Raw genomic sequence first — 21990 nt, 5'->3', positions numbered from 1 at the left:
GAAACACACACACAAAAACAAACAAACAAACAAACAAACAAATAAAAAAGCTAGGGACAAATTAGCTTGCCTATGCAATGTTAAATGTTCTAACTCTTCTGGACAACTGTTTTGCTAAAATCCATTTAGCTACAAATGACATATAAGCTTGTTGCTATTATTTATCTTTTTTTTAATTTATTTATGAGAGAGAGGATGGGCATGACATGTCCTTCCTCTGGCCACTACAAATGAACTCTAGACACATGTGCCACCTTGTGCATCTGGTTTTACATGGGTACTAGGGAATTGAAACCAGGTCCTTAGGCTTTGCAAGCAAGCACCTTAACTGTTGAGCCATCTCTCCAGCCTGATATTATTTGTTTTCATGTTTTTCAAGGTAGGGACTTGCTCAAGCCCAGGCTGACCTGGAATTCACTATGTATTCTCAGGGTGGCTTCGAACTCGTGGCGATCCTCCTACCTCTGCCTCCCAAGCGCTGGGATTAAAGGCATGCGCCACCACACCACACCACACACTCTTTTTAACCTCCCATCATCATAGAGAACTTCTAAACGGCCATGAAGGAAAAACCTCCCCTGTGGCCTTTCTTGAGTTAGACAGCTGCTAGAATCATTGAAAATGCTCCCTAGGACTGGAGAGATGGCTCAGAAGTTAAGGCACTTGCCTGCAAAGCCTGAAGACCCCAGTTCGATTCTCCAGGACCCATGTAAAGCCAGATGCATAAAGTGGTGCATGTATCTGGAGTTTGTAGAGGCTAGACACCCTGTATGCCTATTCTCTCTCTGTTTTTATCTCTTAGTCTCTCTTCTCTCTGTCTCTCTCTCTCTGTTGGCAAATAAATTTAAAAAGTTATTTTTTTTTTTTAAAGAAAATTCTCTCTTTGTAGTCGCTCATTCCAATCTAAGTTAACTAATCCTGGTGTGGTTAAAGAAGTTATGATTTTTCTGAGCTTCAACTCTACTACCTGTAAACAGAATAAAATCACAAAATTCAAAGTCTATACACAGATATAGCTCTGTACAGAACCTCACACTGTTACCTCAAGTAGAGCAGATCCATGGAATTGATTAGAAATTTCCTTTTACTTTAGAAGATTTGATGACGAGGGGCTCAGAAACCTCATAGCTCTGTCTCTCCTTCTTAGACTTAGAAATAAATAATTGTCTTGGCTTCACAGATAAAAGATGACATAGTGTCCTCTAGTGGAAGACAGAAAAAACAACTTAAGGACATGGATTTTCTTTCTTTTTAATTTGGTTTCTCAAGGTAGGGTTTCACTCTAGTCCAGGCTGACCTGGAATTCACTATGTAGTCTCAGGGTGGCCTCGAACTCACTGTGATCCTCCTACCTCTGCCTCTCGAGTACTGGAATTAAAAGGCGTGCGCCACCACACCTGGCTCATTTTTTTTTTTTTTTGTTTCTTTTTTTTAAATTAGGAATCAGACTGAAATTGATCACAGGAATGCAAGAATAAAATTGTCCTTACTTTAATCCCAGCACTCGGGAGGCAGGGGTAGGAGGATCACTGTGAGTTCAAGGCCACCTTGAGACTACGTAGTGAATTCCCGATCAACCTGGGCTAGAATGAGACCCTACCTTGAAAAAGAAAAAGAAAGAAAGAAAAGAAAACTGTCCTTAAATAGTCCTCTAGCTTCTCATCTCCCTATTCTGATTCTTCATGGAGAAGTGGGGTGACATACAGTGAATGGACTTCAGGATTATCCTACAAGGATAAAGAAAAGCATTTACTGGGGGCTGGAGAAATGGCTTAGTGGTTAAGGCATTTGCCTGCAAAGCCTAAGGACCCCGGTTCAATTCCCCAGGACCCGCATAAGCCAAATGCACAAGGGGGTGCATGCATCTGGAGTTCGTATGCAGTGGCTGGAAGCCCTGATGCGTCTGTTCTCTCTTTCTATCTGCCTCTCTCTCTCTCTCTCACAAAGAAAGAAAGGAAGAAAAGCATTTGCCAATACATTTAGGTGGATTCTGCTTTCACTTTATATTAAGCCGACAGTTAAGCTGTCAATAGCAAAGGTGGCAATTTGCCTTCCAGCTGACAAGCGTGTTATATGGTTCTCTGTCCAGAATTGAGTCTGAGAAGCGGAGAGCTATTTATAGCGAAGTGCGCTGAAGACTCTCACAAAACACACGGGCCTGCAAAGTCAATTCAATGTGAATTTCTATGGTGTGAACCTACCGTACTAATATCTTTCAGAACTGAGAGAGTTTGGTGTCAGCTGAAATAACCGACAAGAACTTCATAGAAGTAAGGCTTCATTAAGCTGGTTCTTAAAGAAATGTGAGCTGGCACATGCCTTTAATCCCAGAGGTAGGAGGATCGCAGTGAGTTCAAAGCTACCTTGAGAATGCACAGTGAATCCCAAGTTTGCCTGGGCTAGAGCGAGACCTGAACTCAAGGCCCCTCCAGACAAAGAAAGAATGTGATGGAATTTGCTTAGGAGAGGCAGTGGGGTGGGGGGAGCTCTTTGCAAAGGGGTTCATAATAGTTAGTACTTCCATACAATTGGAATAAAATATAAGATGCTGGTGAAATGAGTGTCATACTTGTGTTTGATGAGGTGCCATTGAATAATCAAGCCGTGGCAGAGAAATAGGTGGCACGGTTCCTCCATGCTTTGTTTTCTTTTTGGAAAAAATATTTTTATTTATTTATTTTCAAGCAGAGAGAGAGAGAGAAGAGAGAAGGGGCACACAAGGGCCTCCTGCCACTGCAAACAAACTCCAGACACATGTGCCACTCTGCATCTAGCTTTAAGTGGGTACTAGGGAATTGAACCAGGGTCTTTAGGCTTTGTAAGCAAGCGCCTAAACTGCTGACCTATCTCTTTAGCCTCATGCCAGGTTTTCTAATTGTGTGTAGACTGTCAGGAATGTTGTGAGTACTTTATATATATTAACTCTCTAAAAAAAAAAATCCTATGATAGACATGTCATTTCATCCATTTTATATTGAATCACAGAGAGTGGAAATTTGTCCAGTGTCACATAGCCAGTAAGAAACAGAGCTGGGACTTGAACTCAGGCTGTCTGATCCCTGAGCCTGTTCTCACACAACATTCTGTTTTGAATTTTTTTTTCTTCCTTCCTTCCTTCCTTCCTTTCTTTTTTCTTTCTTTCCTTTTTTTCTTTTTCCGAGGTAGGGTCTCACTCTAGCTCAGGACCTGGAATTCACTACCTCCTACCTCAGCCTCCCTGGAATGCTGGGATTAAATGCCCAACCCAACAATTTCTAAATCCAAGAGTGAAGAGAAGGATTTGGTAGGATCTCTTATGAAAGGGGTCAGTGAGGAGACAAGCCTGCCTTGAGTGAAGCTTAGATGGTAGAGGCTTCTACCATCTAAGGTGGGGTGGTTGCTGGAGCATTTAAAAAGGCAGGCATGGGGGAGGGGGGCGGCTGGAGGGATGGCTTAGCAGTTAAGGCATTTGCCTGAAAAGCCAATGGACCCAGGTTTGATTCCCCAGGATTCATGTTAGCTAGATGCACAAGGGGGTGCACACATTTGGAGTTCATCTGCAATAGCTGGAGGCCCTGGAACACCCACTCTCTCTCTGTACCTCTTTCTCTATCAAATAAATAAATAAATATTTAAAAAGCCAGGGCTGGAGAGATGGCTTAGCACTTAAGGCACCTGCCTGCAACGCCTAAGAACCCAGGTTCAATTCCCCAGAAATCATGCATGCCAGCTTCACATGGTGGCGTGTGTATCTGGAGTTCACTTGCAGTGGCTGGAGGCCCTGGTGTGCCCATTCTTTGTCTTTCTCAAGTAAATAAATAAAAATAAAAATATATATTTTGAAGGCCAGGAACACTAAGTAGACATGTGGCACACACCTGTAACTCTAGTATGTGTGAGGCAAAGACAGGAGGGTCATGAGTGTGAGGCCAGCCTGGGCTACACTGTGAGACCCTATCTCTAACAAATAAACCCTCAGGAGTTTAGATGTAAATAAAAGGATGACTCTACCTGTCGTAGCTCTAGATTTTTCAGTGTATTAATTCTAAGGCAGAGTTCAACAGTTTAAGTTTCATAGACAAGACATAGTAACATGAAGAGAAAATAAAACAGAACCAGTATTTGACTGGCTACATGGCTGATGGGAAGAGACATTACTGAAAGTAGAAATGTTCTTTCATTCCCCTCCCCCCCAACCGAGGTTGGAGACATGGATTTGCGATTTCATTTATTTTGGAAGGGTGAAGCTACAAAATTTAAACTCCCTGAAAAAATTTTAAAAAGATGGTAAAGAGGCAGCAGAGAAACCCTCAGGCAGGGTGGGAATAAGGACCACCCAGTGCTATGGGATGAAACTCGTCTGAAGATTTCAGAGGTTCCTAGCCAGCGACTTCAAAGAAGTTGCTAGAAGATGAGAACTTGGATGAAGCAAGGGAATTTTAACAGGAGCTTAGGAGTCCTGGAGAAAGGAAATTAAACTTGGTTTCTGCCCTTACCACACTATTATACAGGCTTAAGCAAGGAGCGCCTGCTTAATGTCTTTCTCCTCACTGTCCCCACGTTTCCAGGGCACAGCTCCCCCTTTGAAGCTGGCTAGGATAGTAAAAGGGAGGGGAGGAGGGTGAGGAATGGAGTCTTCCAGTTACAAAATTGGAATACCTTTTTATACGTTTGGCTTGTGCGCTTGGCACCATGTCTGGTTTCCACTCCCCTCCTCTCCTAATCCTTTAATAATCCCTCTACTGCCAAATGGACTGATGTTGGAGACACTTCAAGTCCCAGAACCTACTCCTGTCCAGCTGTAGATTAAGAGGCTCCCTGGGCTGGAGAGATGGCTTAGTGGTTAAGGCACTTGCCTGCGAAGCCTAAGGACCCAGGTTCAATTCCCCAGTACCCATGTAAGCCAGATACACATGGTGGCACATCCATCTGGAGTTCATTTGCAATGACTAGAGGTCTTGGCCTGTCCATTCTCTACCTGCCTCTGATATGTCTAGTAGAGGGTTCCTGAGAGTCCCCTGGGGAACAGGGAAGCTCAATTGTTTCAACAGGGCAAAAATCCCTTCTGGCTCTGATGAGCTCAGCTTTGGCGTCCAGTGCCAGGCAGGAAACACTCCCTTCCTTCCTCCTGCCTCTTGGCATCAAGGCATGGCACTTAGGCCTCCTGTGTGCTGCCTGGGATAAATTGTGATTTAACAATATCATAGGTCTAGGGCTGGAGAGATTGCCCAGTGGTTAAGGTGCTTGCCTGAAAAGCCTAATGCCTCAGGTTTGATTCCCCCAGAACTCACATACATACAGCCAGATGCACAAAGTGACATATACATCTGGACTTTGTTTGCAACAGCTAGAGGCCCTGGCTTGTCCATTCTCTCTCTCTCTGCTTGCAAATAAATAAATAAACAATTTTAAATTTAAAAAAACCATAGGTTTATAGTATGTTTAGGTGCTTAATGACTTAGCTGCTAAATTGATCTTCGGATACCTGACTGCTAGAATTAGAATCGCTGTTTCTACAAAATACCAATTTAGAAAGGCCCTTTACACATCTATTAGTTATGTCAGAAGAATTCCTTACTGGAGGATGCATTTCCAGGAAGAGTTCCAAAAGAGAAAACTGACTATATTTGTTTAAGTGTTTTATTTACCTGAAGTTTAATCTTTTTGGCTTATTTGATGATAGCATCACATTCATATCTCTTTCTCTCTCTCTCTCTCTGTGTGTGTATATACAATACTCTAGATTATTCTTTTCTAGCCACTTTTAGAGTTCACTTGCAAAGCAATAACAATGTGTATGTAGATCTTCGTGTGACATTTGTTGGCCTCAGTGCCCATGCCATTGAAAAGGCACTTGCTCCATTCTGCCCTGGCTCCTCTGATTTCTATAGACATGTTCACTTACATCAGCAAAATGTGGAAAACAAGATGAGGCAGGTGTTCAGTCTCAAGCATCCTACCTTTTCCGGCAGTGGCAGGTGGCATTGGTTCTTGTTATAAAGAGTAGAGCTGGGCGTGGTGGCGCACGTCTTTAATCCCAGCACTCGGGAGGCAGAGGCAGGAGGATTGCCATGAGTTCGAGGCCACCCTGAGACTCCATAGTGAACTCCAGGTCAGCCTGAGCTAGAGTGAAATCCTACCTCGAAAAACCAAAAGTAAATAAATAAAAATAAATAATTTATTCTATGGGTCATCATGTCAGTTAGGATTTGCATGCAATCTTATCCTTACGGAATTTGTTTTGTAAGTAGCGGTTTTCTCCGTAGTTCTTGGTGTGATATTTTATTGTAAGCAAGTGCCTTTAGCTCATGAGTCACCTCCCTGTTCTAATTTATTGTGGATACACTTATTGCTCAGCTGGACCATTTTCTGGTCTTGGAGATTTTTTTCCTCAAAACTTGATCAGTGGGCCGGAGAGATGGCTTAGCGGTTAAGCGCTTGCCTGTGAAGCCTGAGGACCCCGGTTCGAGGCTCGGTTCCCCAGGTCCCACGTTAGCCAGATGCACAAGGGGGTGCACGCGTCTGGAGTTCGTTTGCAGAGGCTGGAGGCCCTGGCGCGCCCATTCTCTCTCTCTCTCTCTATCTGCCTCTTTCTCTCTCTCTCTCTGTCGCTCTCAAATAAGTAAAAACAAACAAACAAACAAAAACTTGATTAGCATTTTAGGGAGTTATCAATTCCTCTTTCAAAAGCCAGTCTTCTGTGAACTGTCATAGTGTTTTGTTTACTTTGTTATTTTTTTTTAATTTTTATTAACATTTTCCATGATTATAAAATATATCCCATGGTAATTCCCTCCCTCCCCACCCCCACACTTTCCCATTTGAAATTCCATTCTCCATCATATTACCTCCCCGTTACTACTTTGTTATTTTTTTAGGTTTGCTTGTTGATTGGCATCTTTGAATTTAGACTCTCCTATAGTTTTCGACCTCTAGACAAAGAAGATGAACAGGGTTCTGTTAAGCTACGAGATATGAGACTCCAGGGAGAGCCAGTGCAATTAGCCGTAAGGGGGAGTCAGCGAGCGAGGCTCCTTTCTGAGGGCAAGATGGTCCCTCCCTTCCTCTCTCTTCCTTCCTCTCTCTCTTTCTTTCCTTTCCTTCATTTCTTTCCCTCCTTTCCTTTCCTTTGTTATTGTTATGGCTTTCTGTACAGGACTGCCCACATTCTAACCTGACAAGTAACATTTTTTTTTTCTTTTCTGAATTGAAGGATGAAAAACAGAAGGTTCTTCCAGATTTCATATATACAATCTGAATCTTACCATATTTATTCCCAAACATCTTCTTCTCTACTCCCAAATTTGGCCAGTAGAGAGCGTGATGTAAAGTTCCTGAAAAGTGCGACATCTACTTGGAACCAGGCTGAATGGAGTGACCTTGAACCCGTTAACAGCCTAACATCTGTGTGACTATGGAGAGCCCAGGTGAGACCTTTTTTGGGAATGTAATTACAGAACACTGGCTTCCGCCAAGCCAAAGGCTAAGAATATCATCGTAACATCTGAAGCCTCAGGTAGAGGTCTCCCAGCTTGGCTGTAACCTGCCTTCCTGATGTTTCCACCAAAGCCTTTGAAATGGGCCTTGGTTTATGACTCTTGTTCTGTAACTATAAAAACTTCATGAAAATTTTACCACATTGGAACATGGAACTTGGGGTAACCTAAATCTGTGTTCCTCAACCATGGTCACTCATATTTGGCTCCAGAATAAACTACCTTTTATCTCCTTTCAGGTGAGCGCTGTGTGTTTTGCAACAACAACACATGCATTTATAGCATGCAATATAATATATAACATAATTTATAATATAATCCATGCTATCCAGGCATCGATGGTAAGACACACCTGAGATCCCAGCACAGAGATGGAAATAGGAGGATCATGAATTCAAAGCCAAAGACAACAACAAAAACTGTATTGATCTAATAACAAAAAAATCACAGGCTGGATGGATTGCTTAGTGGTTAAGGCACTTGCCTGCACAGCCTAATGACTCAGGTTTGATTCCCCAGGACCCACGTAAACCAGATGCACAAAGTGGTGCATGCTTCTGGAGTTTGTTTGTTGTGGCTGGAGGCCCTGGCATGCCCAGACCCATTCCTTTGTCTCTCTTCTCACTCTCTCTCTCTCTGTGATTGCAAATAAATAAATAAATATTAAAAAGTATTAAAAAAAGAAAAATAAATATACTAAATTAAAAAAATCACTTCAAATGGCCAAATCTTTCACACCTGAACGCCATGTAAATGGGCAGACTAGAGACTGGCAATAACTCTCTATAATACAATAGAGCACGTGCCGCAAAACAAGTGTGTATGAAATGCAATAAGAACTGGTAAAATTTCTTCAGGGGTTGGAGAGATGGCCCAGCAGTTAAAGAGCTTGCCTGCAAAGCCTAAGGACCTGGGTTTGATTCTCCAGTACCCACATAAATTCAGATACACAAAGTGGCGCATGCAACTGGAGTTCATTTGCAGAGGCTGGAGGCTCTGGCATGCCCATTCTCTCTGTCTGTCCCTGTTCTCTCTATCTCTCCTTGTTTGCAAATATATAGAGAAAGATAATAATAAAATTGTTCTCCAGGTGGTCAAGAGAGGCTTCTGGAATGAAGAGAAACAAGGTCTTGAGAAATTACCTACTGTTTTGCTCAGCAGACAGAGGAAGGAACACATGTAAAAGCCTAAGACATGGGCTGGAGAGATGGCGCAGCAGTTAAGGAGCTTGCCTGCAATGCCTAACAGTCTGGGTTCGATTCCCCAGTACCCATGTAAAGCCAGATGCACAAAGTGGTGCATGTGTCTGGAGTTCGTTTGTGGTAGCTAGAGGCCCTGGTGCACCCATTCATTCTCTCTCTTCCTCCTCTCTCCTATGTATATGTATATAAAGCCCAAGTCCTGACAGGCATGTAGGCTACTGAGGCAATGGGATAGGAGGCAGCATAGCTGAAGTGAAGGTCTGCAATCCCAGGACACTAGTGGTGACCTGTTCTAGTCAGCAAGGAACCCTGATCCCAGGGGGTGGCAGAAGGGATTGAGAAAAATGTCAAACTCAGGACACAGGTGGGAGATGATGGGAGAGACTGAAGTTTTCACCTTGGAGGAGTTACAGAGGAACTGAACCCGAGCCACCAGGCGATATAAGCGCCTTTAACCTCTGAGCCATCTCTCCAGCCCCTTTATTCTTTATTTTTATTTTCATTTTTGGTTTTTCAAGGTAGGGTCTCACTCTAGCCCAGGCTGACCTGGAATTCACTATGAAGTCTCAGGCTGGCCTCAAACTCATGGTAATCCTCCTACCTCTGCCTCCCGAGTACTGGGATTAAAGGCATGCGCCACCATGTCTGGCTTTTAAAAAAAATTATTTATTTTTTAAAATATTTATTTTTGTTTATTTATTTGAGAGAGAAATAGGCAGAGAGAGAGAGGAGAAGGAGAGAGAAAAAGAGAGAGAGAGAGAGAATGGGTGCACCAGGGCCTCTAGCCACTGCAAACAAACTACAGATGCATGCACCTTTGTGCATCTGGCTTACATGGGTCCTGGTGAACGGAACCAGGGTCCTTTGGCTTTGCAGGCAAGTGCCTGAACCTCTAAGCCATCTCTCCAGCCCTGAGGAAGCAGGAGGATGCAGACCTACGACTCAGGACATGGAAGTTCTCAGGACAGCGAGTAGTTTCTCACCAGCCACGTGCCTCAGTCTGTCTGGGGTTGTGCATCCTGATGTGGCCCTGGAGATGACGACGCCCGCTCTGCGAGGAAGGACAGTTGTGAAGACACAGCAAGGAGTGACATAACCAAGGCTGAAGTGCTCAGAAATCTATGTGTACACTGGTGTCAGGTTTGACATTATATGAATGGTTTCAAATAACACATAAATATAGTGTCATTAAAAAAATGACTCATGCAGTCATGGTGAACTTTCCTGCAATGTCAGAACCTTTGCAGTGGTGTCTGGGAGGCTGAGTTATCGTTAAGGTGGTTGATTTGAAGAGAAGTGTTTAGTTGCCCTTGGAAACGTTTGGTTCCAGCCGGCAGTAAAGGGGCTCAGGCCACTAGACCCCCAGACACAGTAAGAGCCACTTTGAAGAGCTGAGGTCATCTGGGAAGGAAATAAAGTGGGCATTTTCTCATTTATTCCTCAAGCAGATACTCACCGGCTGCCTGCCCTGTATGCTTTGCTTATTGCTGAAACCCCGGTGCCCGGAACAAATTCGTTGCCCTGCAGAAGTGTGCGTTCTCATAGGGGGAGACAAGCAATATGTGGATGCGTTTGTGTAAGGTGCTGAGTGGTACCAAAAAAACAGGGAGGCTGGGTGATGGACGCTGGGATGGAAGGAGGGAAACAAGGTCAGTCAGGAAAATCAATGCCATTTGTCCCAACGCGCACACACACACACACACACACACACACACACACACACACACAGAGCAAAGGTTTTCTCTCACAATCTATGTGAGTCGGACCAGGGACCCTGGCCCTTCCCATCTTAATTCAAATGTCCCCCAGAAGCAAGCAGGCTTGGAGGAGCCAGGCAGGTTCCTCATGAAAAGGTGTGGCATGGTAGACCTCCAAAGGGAGGAAGATTCCAGATTGAAAAAAAAAAAAAAAAAGTAAAGACCTGGGGCAGAAATGTGCTTGGCATAGTCTGGGAAAAATGGGGGAAAAAAATCACTGTGGCATCTCAGCGGAAGAGACAGACAGTCAAGGGCCAGGCCAACTTGGGCCTCTCCAGATGTTGTTTGGGACATTTAGTGTCCCTCTCCAGTGTGTTCTTTATAAAACTATAATGAAATAGACATTTGTGATAGTTGTAATGACTGTGTAAATTAAATTAGAAAATATGCTCTATTTTCCTCATCAGGGCTTAAACTTTTCCACTTGTGAACTCTTCCAAGAAAAATTTTTACTCAACTCTAGTAATAGAACTATGGGAAATAGATATGGTAATCCAAAATCTGACAATGAATCACACACTTATCTTAAAGTTACTCTTTGATATATACATAATTTTACCATTTGTTAAAAACAAAAGCAGGGCTGGAGAGATGGCTCAGTGGTTGAGGGACTTGCCTGTGAGGCCAAAGGACCCAGGTTTCTTCCCCAGGACCCACATAAACCAGATGTACAAGGTGGCACATGTGTCTGGAGTTAGTTTGCAGTAGCTAGAGGACCTGGTGTGCCTATTCTCTCTCAAGTAATAAATAAACCAAGTATTAAAAAAGACAAAAAGCAAATTTAAATGAGGCTTATAGCTTAGTTTTGCATAAAGAATTAAATCTTGGCAGAATACTTAATACTGCAGGAAGCATATTATCTTCAGTGTTTTGTAGTATTGAGAGATAATTTTAATTTAATAATTGTCAATGCTGAGAACATTGCCTTGCATAAATACATGGTAGAAAATGATAGCATAGTTGGGCCTGTTTCAGAAATTGTTGGAAATTCTGTCTTCATCCAAGCCAAAATTCATTCAGTGTTTTTTTTTTTTTTTTTAAGGCAGTGTCTTACTCTAGCCTAGGCGAACCTGAAATTTACTCTGGAGCCCAGACTGACCTTGAACTCACAGTGATCCTCCTACATCAGCCTACTAAGTGCTGGGATTAAAGTTGTGAGCCACCACGCCTGGCTGCCACGAAAAACAAATAACAACAAAAAAGAAACTCAGGCAACAACAATTTTTAAAAAAATTTTTATTATTATTTATTTGAGAGCAACAGAGAGAGAATGAGGCAGAGAGAGAGAGAGAGAGAGAGAATGAGAATGGGCACGCCAGGGCCTCCAGCCACTGCAAACGATCTCCAGATGCATGTGCTCCCTTGTGCATCTGGCTAACATGGGTCCTGGGGAGTCGAGCCTCGAACCAGGAACCTTTGGCTTCACAGGCAAGCGCTTAACTGTTAAGCCATCTCTCCAGCCCGCAACAACAATTTTTACAACCAAACATTCTAACAAAGACAATTCAAAGGGATCTAATTTGCCACGTGCTAAGATACATGAGAAAATGATTCAAGTCCCTGTCTTCTATAATTAAGGCATGATGTTTCTACAAGAGCAGAAATCTTTGTCCAGTAAAAACACGGCAGCTCATAGCTCGATAGTCTTGACTCTGAGCTTGGCCGTTTCACGTGGCTTTCGCTGACTGTGTACTGGGATGACCCTGGCACTACCAAAGGGCTGTGTGGTTAGCGTCTTGTTGCTGGCACAAAGCACCCGACCCAAAGCAGCTTGTGGAAGGAAAGGGTTTGTTTTGGTTTACAGACTGGAGGGGAAGCTCCATGATGGCAGTGGAAAACCGTGGCATGAGCAGAGAGTGGACCTCACCAGCTGGCCAACATTAGGTGGACAACAGAAGTGGTTCAGTGTGCCAAATACCAGCAAGGGGAAGCTGGCTGTGGCACCTAAAAACCTGCCCCAACTATACACCTTCTCCAAAAGACTCCAATTCCCAGAAGGCCATCAGCAGAGGAGGAAGCATTCAGAACATGCGCATTGGCAGGGGCTCCCCCAAACTCGAACGGCCACAGGCGTACAGGCCGTGTGCCCAGAGCCAAGGTTGCAGCAAACGCACCCCCGTGCGCAATGCAACAGGGCAGAACCCGGCCAGACAACTTGGCTTCTTTCCACATTTCATTTTGAGTTAAATTTTGGTAATTGCCAGTTCAGAAAACCTTTAAAAAAAATTTTTTTTTACTATTTTATTTTTACTGATTTGACAGAGAAAGAGAGAGAGAGAGAATATGGATGTGTCAGGGCCTCCAGCCACTGCAAAAGAACTGCAGATGCGTGCGCCCTCTTATGTATCTGGCTAACGGAGGCCTGGGGAATTGAACCTGGGTCCTTTGGCTTTGCAGGCAAATGCCTTAACCGCTAAGCCATTCCTCCAGCCCCAGAAAATCTTTTCTGTTGCTAAATTTTTGTGAACCATACATTCAGTTATTCCATTCCTCTATGAGGTCATGATTCACAGTTGAAGAATCTATGCCATATATATATGTATGTATCTGGCTCAAGCAATCTTATTAAAAAAAAATTTTTTTTAGCCGGGCATGTTGGCACATGCCTTTAATCCCAGTAGTCAGGAGGCAGAGGTAGGAGGACCACCATGAGTTTGAGGTCACCCTGCGACTCCATTGTCAATTCCAGGTCAGCCAGGGCTAGAGTGAGACCCTACCTCGAGAAACAAAAACACAAAAACAAAAAATATTTTTATTTATTAGAGAGAGAGGGAAAGAGCACATACTAGGGTCTCTTGCCACTGCAAGCGAATTCCAGCTGTATGTCAAGTTGTGCATTTGGACTTACGTGGGTGCTGGGGAACTGGACCTGCGTGTAACAGGCTTTGCAAGCAAGCACCTTTAGCCACTGAGCAATCTCCCCCACCCCTCCACAGAAATTTTTTGTATCCTTTATACTGCTTATAAAGTTACTTCTATATCTGCTTCCCCGAGTAAACAACTGCAAGCTGTCAATGCTTGTGTCCATTTTCTACACAGCCAAGACCTCTAAGGAGGGCTCGTTTTTCTTTTGCTCAGGCGACAGGGCCAGACACCACGCATGGTTTCTTCCCCTCCCAGCAGCGGGTGCCTGGAAAGCACATATTCCTTACACCTGGCTCTCACTAGCTGAGCTCTGCAGGTGCACCCGCACGTGAGGGCCACTCCAGGGGCCCCTCAGCCACTGCTCTATGGTTCCTCCACCCTTCTGTAAAGACCAGTGCCCAAATGCCTGGGGTGGGCACCACTAAATGAGCCCGAAGTTACCGACAGTTCAAATCTAAAGCTACCAAGTGAATGGCACCCTGCCACTAAAATGCACCTATCTTAACTGTCTCGGTTAACACCTCATGAGCCGCTGTGTGAAATCCGTTGTATCTGAAATGTGCAGCCGGAGTGGTCTTTGTGTTTCGGAGGGAAGTGGAATCCCAGTGATCCCGGTTGCCCACAACGATGCTCACACCGGGAGTTTTCAGCTGCAAATATTCAGAATGTGCTTGAGGGGTTGATTTAAGGCTTTTGTGTTAGGGTGCACACTGGGAGTGGCTCCAGTATGCCACGTTGGTGGCTTTGTAGGGGTATGCCAGCCTCTAGGATCTTCTGGCCTGCTTCCCATTCTTTCATAAAATATGAATGCTGAGCCCCAATTAGAGGTGCCTTCAAAGGAATAATTACGTTTAATGAGACGGGATTATGAGGGAAAAAAAAAGATTTGGGCAGGTTATATACTGAAGGAAAAGAAGATAGGAAATAAGATCTTGGAGCTCAGGGTTGATTAATATGTCAGGAAGTGATTTTTGACCTCTTTATGTTAAAACAATATAAATTTAGTGAGATGTAGAGATGACCTGAAGAAAGAGGGTCACTGACCTGGGGGGAAAATATGGTCATGAACATGAACACCTACAATTCCAGGCCCCTCGTTCTCTTCATGAGAGGTGCCAGGGTGTCCCTTTTCCTGAACAGTAACAGCAAGAGCCAGCAATGAAAATGCATAGCATGGGCTGCATCTGCGTAGATCAATGCTTCATTCTGGCCATCTGTAAAGCAGAGACTACGTTGTCTCTGAACCCCCACACCCACCTAGGAAGCAAGAACAATGCAAGTGACTTGTTCAAGCTCATCCCGCCGGCCGGATGGGAACCAACAGCCAGGCTAAGCCTGCGTGCACTGCACCCAGGGGCACAGGTAACACGCTAGCGCTCTGCGTACCTCCCCCCCCCTTTTTTTTTTTTACTGGATTCTCTTTGTCTCCCTCTCCCCGCTGCCCCTTTGTCAAATATAATCATATTCCCGAGCAGGAGTTTTCCTTCTCTCCATTACCAATTAAACTGGAAGGTACAGGAGGGAAGGGAGCTGAACAATCTGGTCAGCTGGCCTCTGGTAAGGGAATCCAAATGCTAATTAATTGCTCTTGCAAAATCCTTTATTCCATAGATGGGTTAAGTCATTTTTGGAAAATTCTCTCCAGGATAAGACTTAGGAATTTTTAGGAATATTAACTTACTTTCTAGAATTTCTTTTCTTTTCTTTTTTTTTTTTTTTAATGTGCAAGGGATGGGACGGAGAGAGAGAAGGAGGGGGAGAGAATGGGCATGCTAGGGCCCCCTACCACTACAAAAAAACTCCAAGTACCTGCACCACGTCGTACATCTGGCTTTATGCGGGTACTGGCGAATCGAACTCGAGTCATCAGGCTTTGCAAGCAAAAGCCCTTAACTGCTGATCCACTTCTCCCCCCCCCCACAACTTAATAAAAGCCTGAGGTGGTGGTGGTGGAAAGATGGTTTAGTGGTTAAGGTGTTTGCCTGAAAAGCCAAAGCACCTCGGCTGGATTCCCCAGGACCCAGGTTAAGGACAAGGTGGCGCATGCATCTGGAGTTCGTTTGCAGTGGCTGGAAGCCCTGTCGCGCCCATTCTCTTCCCCTCTCTCTTTGCTTCTTTCTCTCTCACTCTCTCAAATTAAAAGAAAAAATATTTTTAAAGCGTTGGGGCTGGAGAAATGTCTTAGCGGCTAAGGCGCTTGCCTGAAAAGCTAATGCACTCATGTTCGATTCCCCAGGACCCACTTACGCCACATGCACAAGGTGGCGCATGCATCTGGAGTTCATCTGCAGAAGCCAAAGGCCCTGGTGCGCCCATTCTCTCTCTCTCTCTCTCTCAAATAAATAAGATAAAAAGTTTCTTTTAAAAAGCCCAAAATGGGGCCAGGACTTTCATACCAGCACTCGGGAGGCAGAGGCAGGAGGATCGCCATGAAGTTCGAAGCCACCCTGAGACTACAGAGTGAATTCCAGGTCAGACTGGGCTAGAACGAGACTCTACTTCGAAAAACCAAACAACAACAACAAAAGTGTGTGTGTGTGTGTGTGTGTTTGCGGGACAGGGGATGTAGAAAATAGCGGTAAGGCCCAGGACCCACGTTAGCCAGATGCACAAGGTGGCGCACGCATCTGGAGTTCGTTTGCAGCGGCTGGAAGACCTGGCGCGCCCATTCTCTTCTCTCTCTCTCTCTCTACCTTTCTCTCTTTAAATAAATAAATAAGTAAATGAATAATCAATTAATTAAAAAACTAAAATGTCTTCACTTGTGGATAGAAACCACGTCCCCCTCCTCCCGCACGAGCGCTCTTCCCCCCCCCCAGCGCGCGCCTTCTCCTCCTCCGCCACGAGGGGGCAGCAGCGGCCCGGGCATCGGGGCGGAGGCGGCGCTCGGCGGTCGCTTGCTCTGGCCTGGCCGGCGTCTCGGCCGTGGATTAAGCGCAGCTGGGGACGTGGGCGGCCGGGGCCCCGCCCCCCGTCCGGCGGCGGCGGCGGCGGCGGCGGCGGCCCAGCGCCACAGTCCGTGCTGCGCCAGCGGCGGCGGCGCGGAGGGCGCGACGGGGTGAGCACGGCGGCGGCCGCAGCGGCAGCGGCAGCGACAGCGGCGGGGACGGCGGGTCTGGCCGGGGACCCCCTACCCCCAACCTCCCCCCCCCCACCACCCCGCCGGCATCATGGCGCTGCGCGCCCGCGCGCTGTACGACTTCAAGTCGGAGAACCCCGGCGAGATCTCGCTCCGCGAACACGAGCTGCTGAGTCTGTGCAGCGAGCAAGATATCGAGGGCTGGCTCGAAGGAGTCAACAGCCGAGGCGACCGAGGCCTCTTCCCGGCTTCCTACGTCCAGGTGATCCGGGTACCTGAGGCCGGCGACGGTGGCCCGGGAGTGCCATGCCGCTACGCGAACGTCCCTCCCGGCGGCTTCGAGCCTGTGCCCGCCGCTGCGCCGACGCCGAGCACCTTCCAGCCGCACGCCTCGGGCTTTCCGTACGTGCAGCCGTCGCCGCAGCAGCTCTACGGTGCCGGTGGAGGCGGCGATTACCAGGGCAGCGACGATGATTGGGACGACGAGTGGGACGACAGCTCCACGGTGGCCGACGAACCGGGTTCGAATCCCGACCTGGACGGCTCGGCGTCGGCGGGCGGAGGAGGAGGAGGAGGAGGAGGGGCGGCGGCGGGTCGGTATCGCCTGTGCACGCGCTCCGATCTGTCCCTGGGCCCCCGCTCCGGTGCTGGTGGCGGTGGCCAGGTCCTCGCGCCGCAGCATCATGCATCCATGTCGTCATCGTCGTCCTCCTCCGGGGCCAAGAGCTCGGCCACGGTGAGCCGCAACCTCAACCGCTTCTCCACCTTCGTGAAGTCGGGCGGCGAGGCCTTCGTGCTGGGCGAGGCGTCGGGCTTCGTGAAGGACGGCGACAAGCTGTGCGTGGTGCTGGGACCGTACGGGCCCGAGTGGCAGGAGAACCCGTACCCGTTCCAGTGCACCATCGACGAGCCCACCAAGCAGACCAAGTTCAAGGGCATGAAGAGCTACATCTCGTACAAGCTGGTGCCCACGCACACGCACGTGCCCGTGCACCGGCGCTACAAGCACTTCGACTGGCTGTACGCGCGCCTGGCCGAGAAGTTCCCGGTCATCTCGGTGCCCCACCTGCCCGAGAAGCAGGCCACGGGACGCTTCGAGGAGGACTTCATCTCCAAGCGCAGGAAGGGCCTGGTCTGGTGGATGAACCACATGGCCAGCCACCCGGTGCTGGCCCAGTGCGATGTCTTCCAGCACTTCCTCACGTGCCCCAGCAGCACGGACGAGAAGGCCTGGAAGCAGGGCAAGCGGAAGGCCGAGAAGGACGACATGGTGGGCGCCAACTTCTTCCTGACCCTCAGCACGCCGCCCGCCGCAGCGCTGGACCTGCAGGAGGTGGAGAGCAAGATCGACGGCTTCAAGAGCTTCACCAAGAAGATGGACGACAGCGCCCTGCAGCTCAACCACACGGCCAACGAGTTCGCGCGCAAGCAGGTGACGGGCTTCAAGAAGGAGTATCAGAAGGTGGGCCAGTCCTTCCGAGGCCTCAGCCAGGCCTTCGAGCTGGACCAGCAGGCCTTCTCGGTGGGCCTGAACCAGGCGATCGCCTTCACGGGCGACGCCTACGACGCCATCGGGGAGCTTTTCGCCGAGCAGCCCAGCCAGGACCTGGACCCGGTCATGGACCTGTTAGCGCTCTACCAGGGCCACCTGGCCAACTTCCCGGACATCATTCACGTCCAGAAAGGTAAAGGGCTGGCCCCTGCGCAGCAGGTGGCCTGGGATGCGGTCTTTGACTTGGACAGGGATGCGGCTTAGTGTCATTTCGGGTTTGAATCATAACGTCGTGATTAGGGGAGAGTGAGTGTGTGTGTGGGGGGGGCGCAAACCATCAGTTAAGCATCCCCCTTTGACCACTCAGTGTGGGTGGAGAGGAGAGGAGAGGAGAGGAGAGGAGAAATGGGAAGAATGGATGTGTGCAAATCCAGGTAAGTTGGGCTTTTCACACGTGCATCGGTGGCATGAGGATCGGTTCTCCAAGCTGCAGTAAGGTGTGAAGTGAGGCTGAAGACTCGCTGGAGGGCCAGGGGCTCAGCTTTTCGTGACAGTTTGGAGTCTCTTAGCCACCTGAAACTTGGGCAGTTATTTGGGAAAGTGACGTAGGGAAGCTGGCTGGACCGAAGTAGAGATGTTGTATCTGAGCAGTGACCGAGCTGGCCGCTGTCAGGGTGCTGCACTAGTCAGTGGTGGTGGTCCTGGCTTCTGTTCAAGCACTGGCCTGTTCAAGCACTGGCCTGTTCGGCTTGCGTTTCCGTGAGTTGCAGCCGCGGTGCGTGCTGTGGGATATAAAGCCTCCATTGACAGCCGGGCCAGGAGGGGGGTGTTGCCGCCGCTCAGGGACCCGGCCTTGCCTCCGAAAGCCCCGTGGGGGAGGGAGGCACAGCCGTCCTCCTGGGCTGGGGCGGGGCGCCTCGGAGAACCAGGCCTGGCCTTTCGGGCCGCCGTGCCCACTGCCCCTCCAGGTAGGATAGTGCCACTGAGCAGCCCTGATTGTGGCATGTTCTTGTATTGAGCTCTGGGTTTTCTCTTTCAATCACAGTAAAATAGAAAAACAACAAAAACGAGTTCCTCGAAGACTCCCGGACACGGGTCTCCTCGCCACCCCCTCTGCTTCTCGACTTCCCTCCCTGGTGTCAGGCTCCGACTCTCCTTTCACCAGGAAGGGCGAGGGGAGACTTCAGAGGCCCCATGTCCGTGCAGCTCCCTGGGCGTCTGCAGGGTGATGGTAGTGGGGGAGAGTTTCTTGCGATAATGCACAGTTCACAGATACAGTCCAGAGCGCATTGGCTTTTTCGAGAAGTAATACTGCTTCTGGTCGATATTGAGCCAGCATCTGCATTCTTTATTTTGCCTAAACTGGTACGAATCCTTGACTTTTAGGCTGGCGTCAGTGAGACTGACTATTTGAACTTTTAATGGAGAACTTCTCATTTAAATTCTGTTGTATTACACCACGCAGGACTCAAGCCTACATAGTACGCATTTTTGTGAGTTTCTGTAAACAGTTGGCAATCGTTTAAAGAGGGTAGAAGCAAGGACAGGCATCTGGGAGGCGTGTGGGTGTCTACTCCACCTGGGTGTGGGCCTCCTGTCAGGCAGGCTTGCTGCTGAGCTTGCCCGGGGCCCAGCTCAGGGACTGTGTCGCCGAGCAGGCGAGCCTGACCTAAGGCCTGTGTGGATGTGCAGTTGTAGACCCAGTCACCTCCAGCCAACCACAGGGCTTCTGTAAGTCCTCAGACTGGATTTGAAAGCAGTGTCACTTTGTGTGGTTTGTTTCTGCGGCACTGCACGGGAGCCTGTGTCCCCAGGTGACGTGACCTGAGAACGGATAAGCTAAAGCGTCTGCGTACTGCTTCCGCGAGTATTGGCAACTTGGGGAGGACAGGTGGGTGGGTGACTACCTGAGCCACCTTGCTGAGCTGGTGAGCGAGCTCAAGGCCCCTCCCCCAACGCCTCTGTGGGAATTTGCCTTTTTTCAGCCTGAGTGATGGGGAGTTTGTTTTCTGTTTGACTTTTCCCTAAGGTCTCAAAGTATCATCCCATCTAAGGTTGCAACTGTGACTTGACAAAAAGAATAAAAAATTCCAACCACTTTCCATTCTCTTAGTGCATTTGGTTCAGAGTTTGTATTTCATTCATTTTAGGAAAAAAGCTTTAAACTTCAGAAAGTTCTAAGTAATCATTTCACCTCGTGTTCCCATTGTTTAAGCTGAGAACAAAGCAGTTTTTCACGGCTTTATTTTGCACGTTCCAGTCATGATTGGCAGGTCTGCCCGGAGAGCATCATTCTGAAGTGCCCTCTAATTGCTGAAGCAGTTAAGGAAAAGCTAATTAGCCCCTTCCCCCTTAATTCTTGGGGTATTGGAAAGGGCTCCCCAGCCGTTCGTTCTCTTAGCCGGAGACCGTGGCTTTCGGAGTGTAGGCTTGGCTTCTTGATGCTGTAGTCGTGAGCCTCATGTGCTGCGTTGAAACTGAATGTGGTGACCAGTCCAGTTCCTGGGCCACACTGGGCACTAGGTCGAGGGCCTGGGGGCGGTGGCCAGCAGCTTCAGAACCTGCGTGCTCGCTCACAGTTCTGTTGGAAGCACTGCTCCCGTGGCTACGTCGCCTGGCCCCAAGTTTCTTAGGCAGATCGATTATCTTTCAGTAACTTTCCTGACAGTTTGCTTTTTATGTAGTCATCTTCCCTTGTTGCTTCACTGTGCAGGCTGGGAGGGGAAACAGGTTGTGCGGGAGCTCCCGGCCAGGCCCAGCTGCTGGACGGGGGTGGAACTGACGCGCCCTTCGCTGTAGTAGGCTGGCCTCCGCTTCCGTTGGTGGAGGGGTCTTAGCGGAGCGCCGTCGGTGAGAGAGAAGAAAGCCACGTGGTTCCATCGGCTAAGAGAACTCTAGCATTCTTGGGTAAACAGAGCCACCTGGGTTGATGGCGTGGAGGAAGGCCTTTGGGCAGCCTCTCACTCCTTCGCCTGAGCACTGGGATGTGCCTGTACTTGGCTTTCGCTTGCCGAGTCCCTGTGCTGTGGTCGCAGTAGCTCTCTGATCCCTCCGTGGGCATAAGAAGTACGCGCAGCTGGCTCTGGTCCTGACCTGGCAGCCCGTGGTTTTCATCTTCTGCTCTTGACTTTGCCCCTCACCATTCCTGCCCGCGACGTGCGTTCTGATGTGCAGCCATTTCATTACCAGTTTCACAGCATGTCCAATTTTGTTTTCAAAGACAATCTTATCAAATATTAATCTTAATCTCTACAAATTTAATCAATCACATCTGGATGGCAGGACCTTACGTATTAAAGTGTCACACTTACCTTTTTTTTTCAAAGAGAAGGTATAAAACGGGAAGCTCATTCAGTGGTCAAACCTAGTTTGTGCCCTGGAGGCAGGACCTGGTAATTCCACAGGCCGCCGCATCCAGCTGTGAATGGGCAAGGCCTATTGCTTGGCTTGCTGCAGACGCTGCCCCTAAACTGCCCGCAGCGCAACCCTTCAGGACGGGCACACCGCCAGGGCCTGTCAGTCCTGCTGGGCAGAATCTCTCCCATGCTTCTGTCACCACCCAGAGGGCTGCTGGTAGGTCCCTCAAGTGTACCTAGGCTGAGGCCCACTCTGCCCCCCATTCTCCTGTGCCAAAAATAGCCCTAGAGGGCTCAGGAGGCAGGCTGTTGGCAAACTCATCATTATTTTGAAATCTCTGGGCCAGAAATTTGAGTCATTCTTTTTGTTTCAGCTCCACTTTAATTGAACCCATCTCTCCCCTTGTGTACCTCCACTCAGCTGTTTTCCAGAGACTTCGTTTTTTACGTGCTTTTGAATTGTGTGTTTGTCATGATTGCTATCATGTGCTTGTTATTATTATAATACAAAGAACTGGATTTCATTCCGGTATTTTCAAACAACTTGTTTCCCTTCCCCCACTTTTGCCCACTGCCCTCCCCCCAAGACAGCCTCTTTTCTGCTTTCCTACTACATTTCCTTCTGAGTCTGCCCCTCCCCCATCTCAGCACCCCGTCTCCTCGCAAGGCCGCCTATCCTGAATCATGGTCCATACTTAAGTCTCACCTCTTATTGATGTATTTATAAACATTAAAAGTTAGGAACGGCATATGAGAGAAAACAT

The 21990-nt window shown here is 48.0% G+C and overlaps 1 protein-coding gene across 1 annotated transcript in view; it reads left to right on the top strand.

Annotated features, from left to right (window-relative positions):
- The first annotated feature begins 16463 nt into the window (after positions 1-16463).
- Snx18 (sorting nexin 18) overlaps positions 16464-21990 on the top strand; it is a 34861-nt gene continuing 29334 nt past the window's right edge. The window contains exon 1 of the mRNA XM_004664943.2: positions 16464-18063. Coding sequence (XP_004665000.1) covers positions 16470-18063 — 1594 coding nt within the window. The 5' untranslated portion in view covers positions 16464-16469. The remainder of the gene's footprint in view (positions 18064-21990) is intronic.

Source organism: Jaculus jaculus, chromosome 20 (genome assembly GCF_020740685.1).
Source record: "Jaculus jaculus isolate mJacJac1 chromosome 20, mJacJac1.mat.Y.cur, whole genome shotgun sequence".
NCBI lineage: Eukaryota > Metazoa > Chordata > Mammalia > Rodentia > Dipodidae > Jaculus > Jaculus jaculus.
This window is presented reverse-complemented; position numbering and strand designations above follow the sequence as displayed.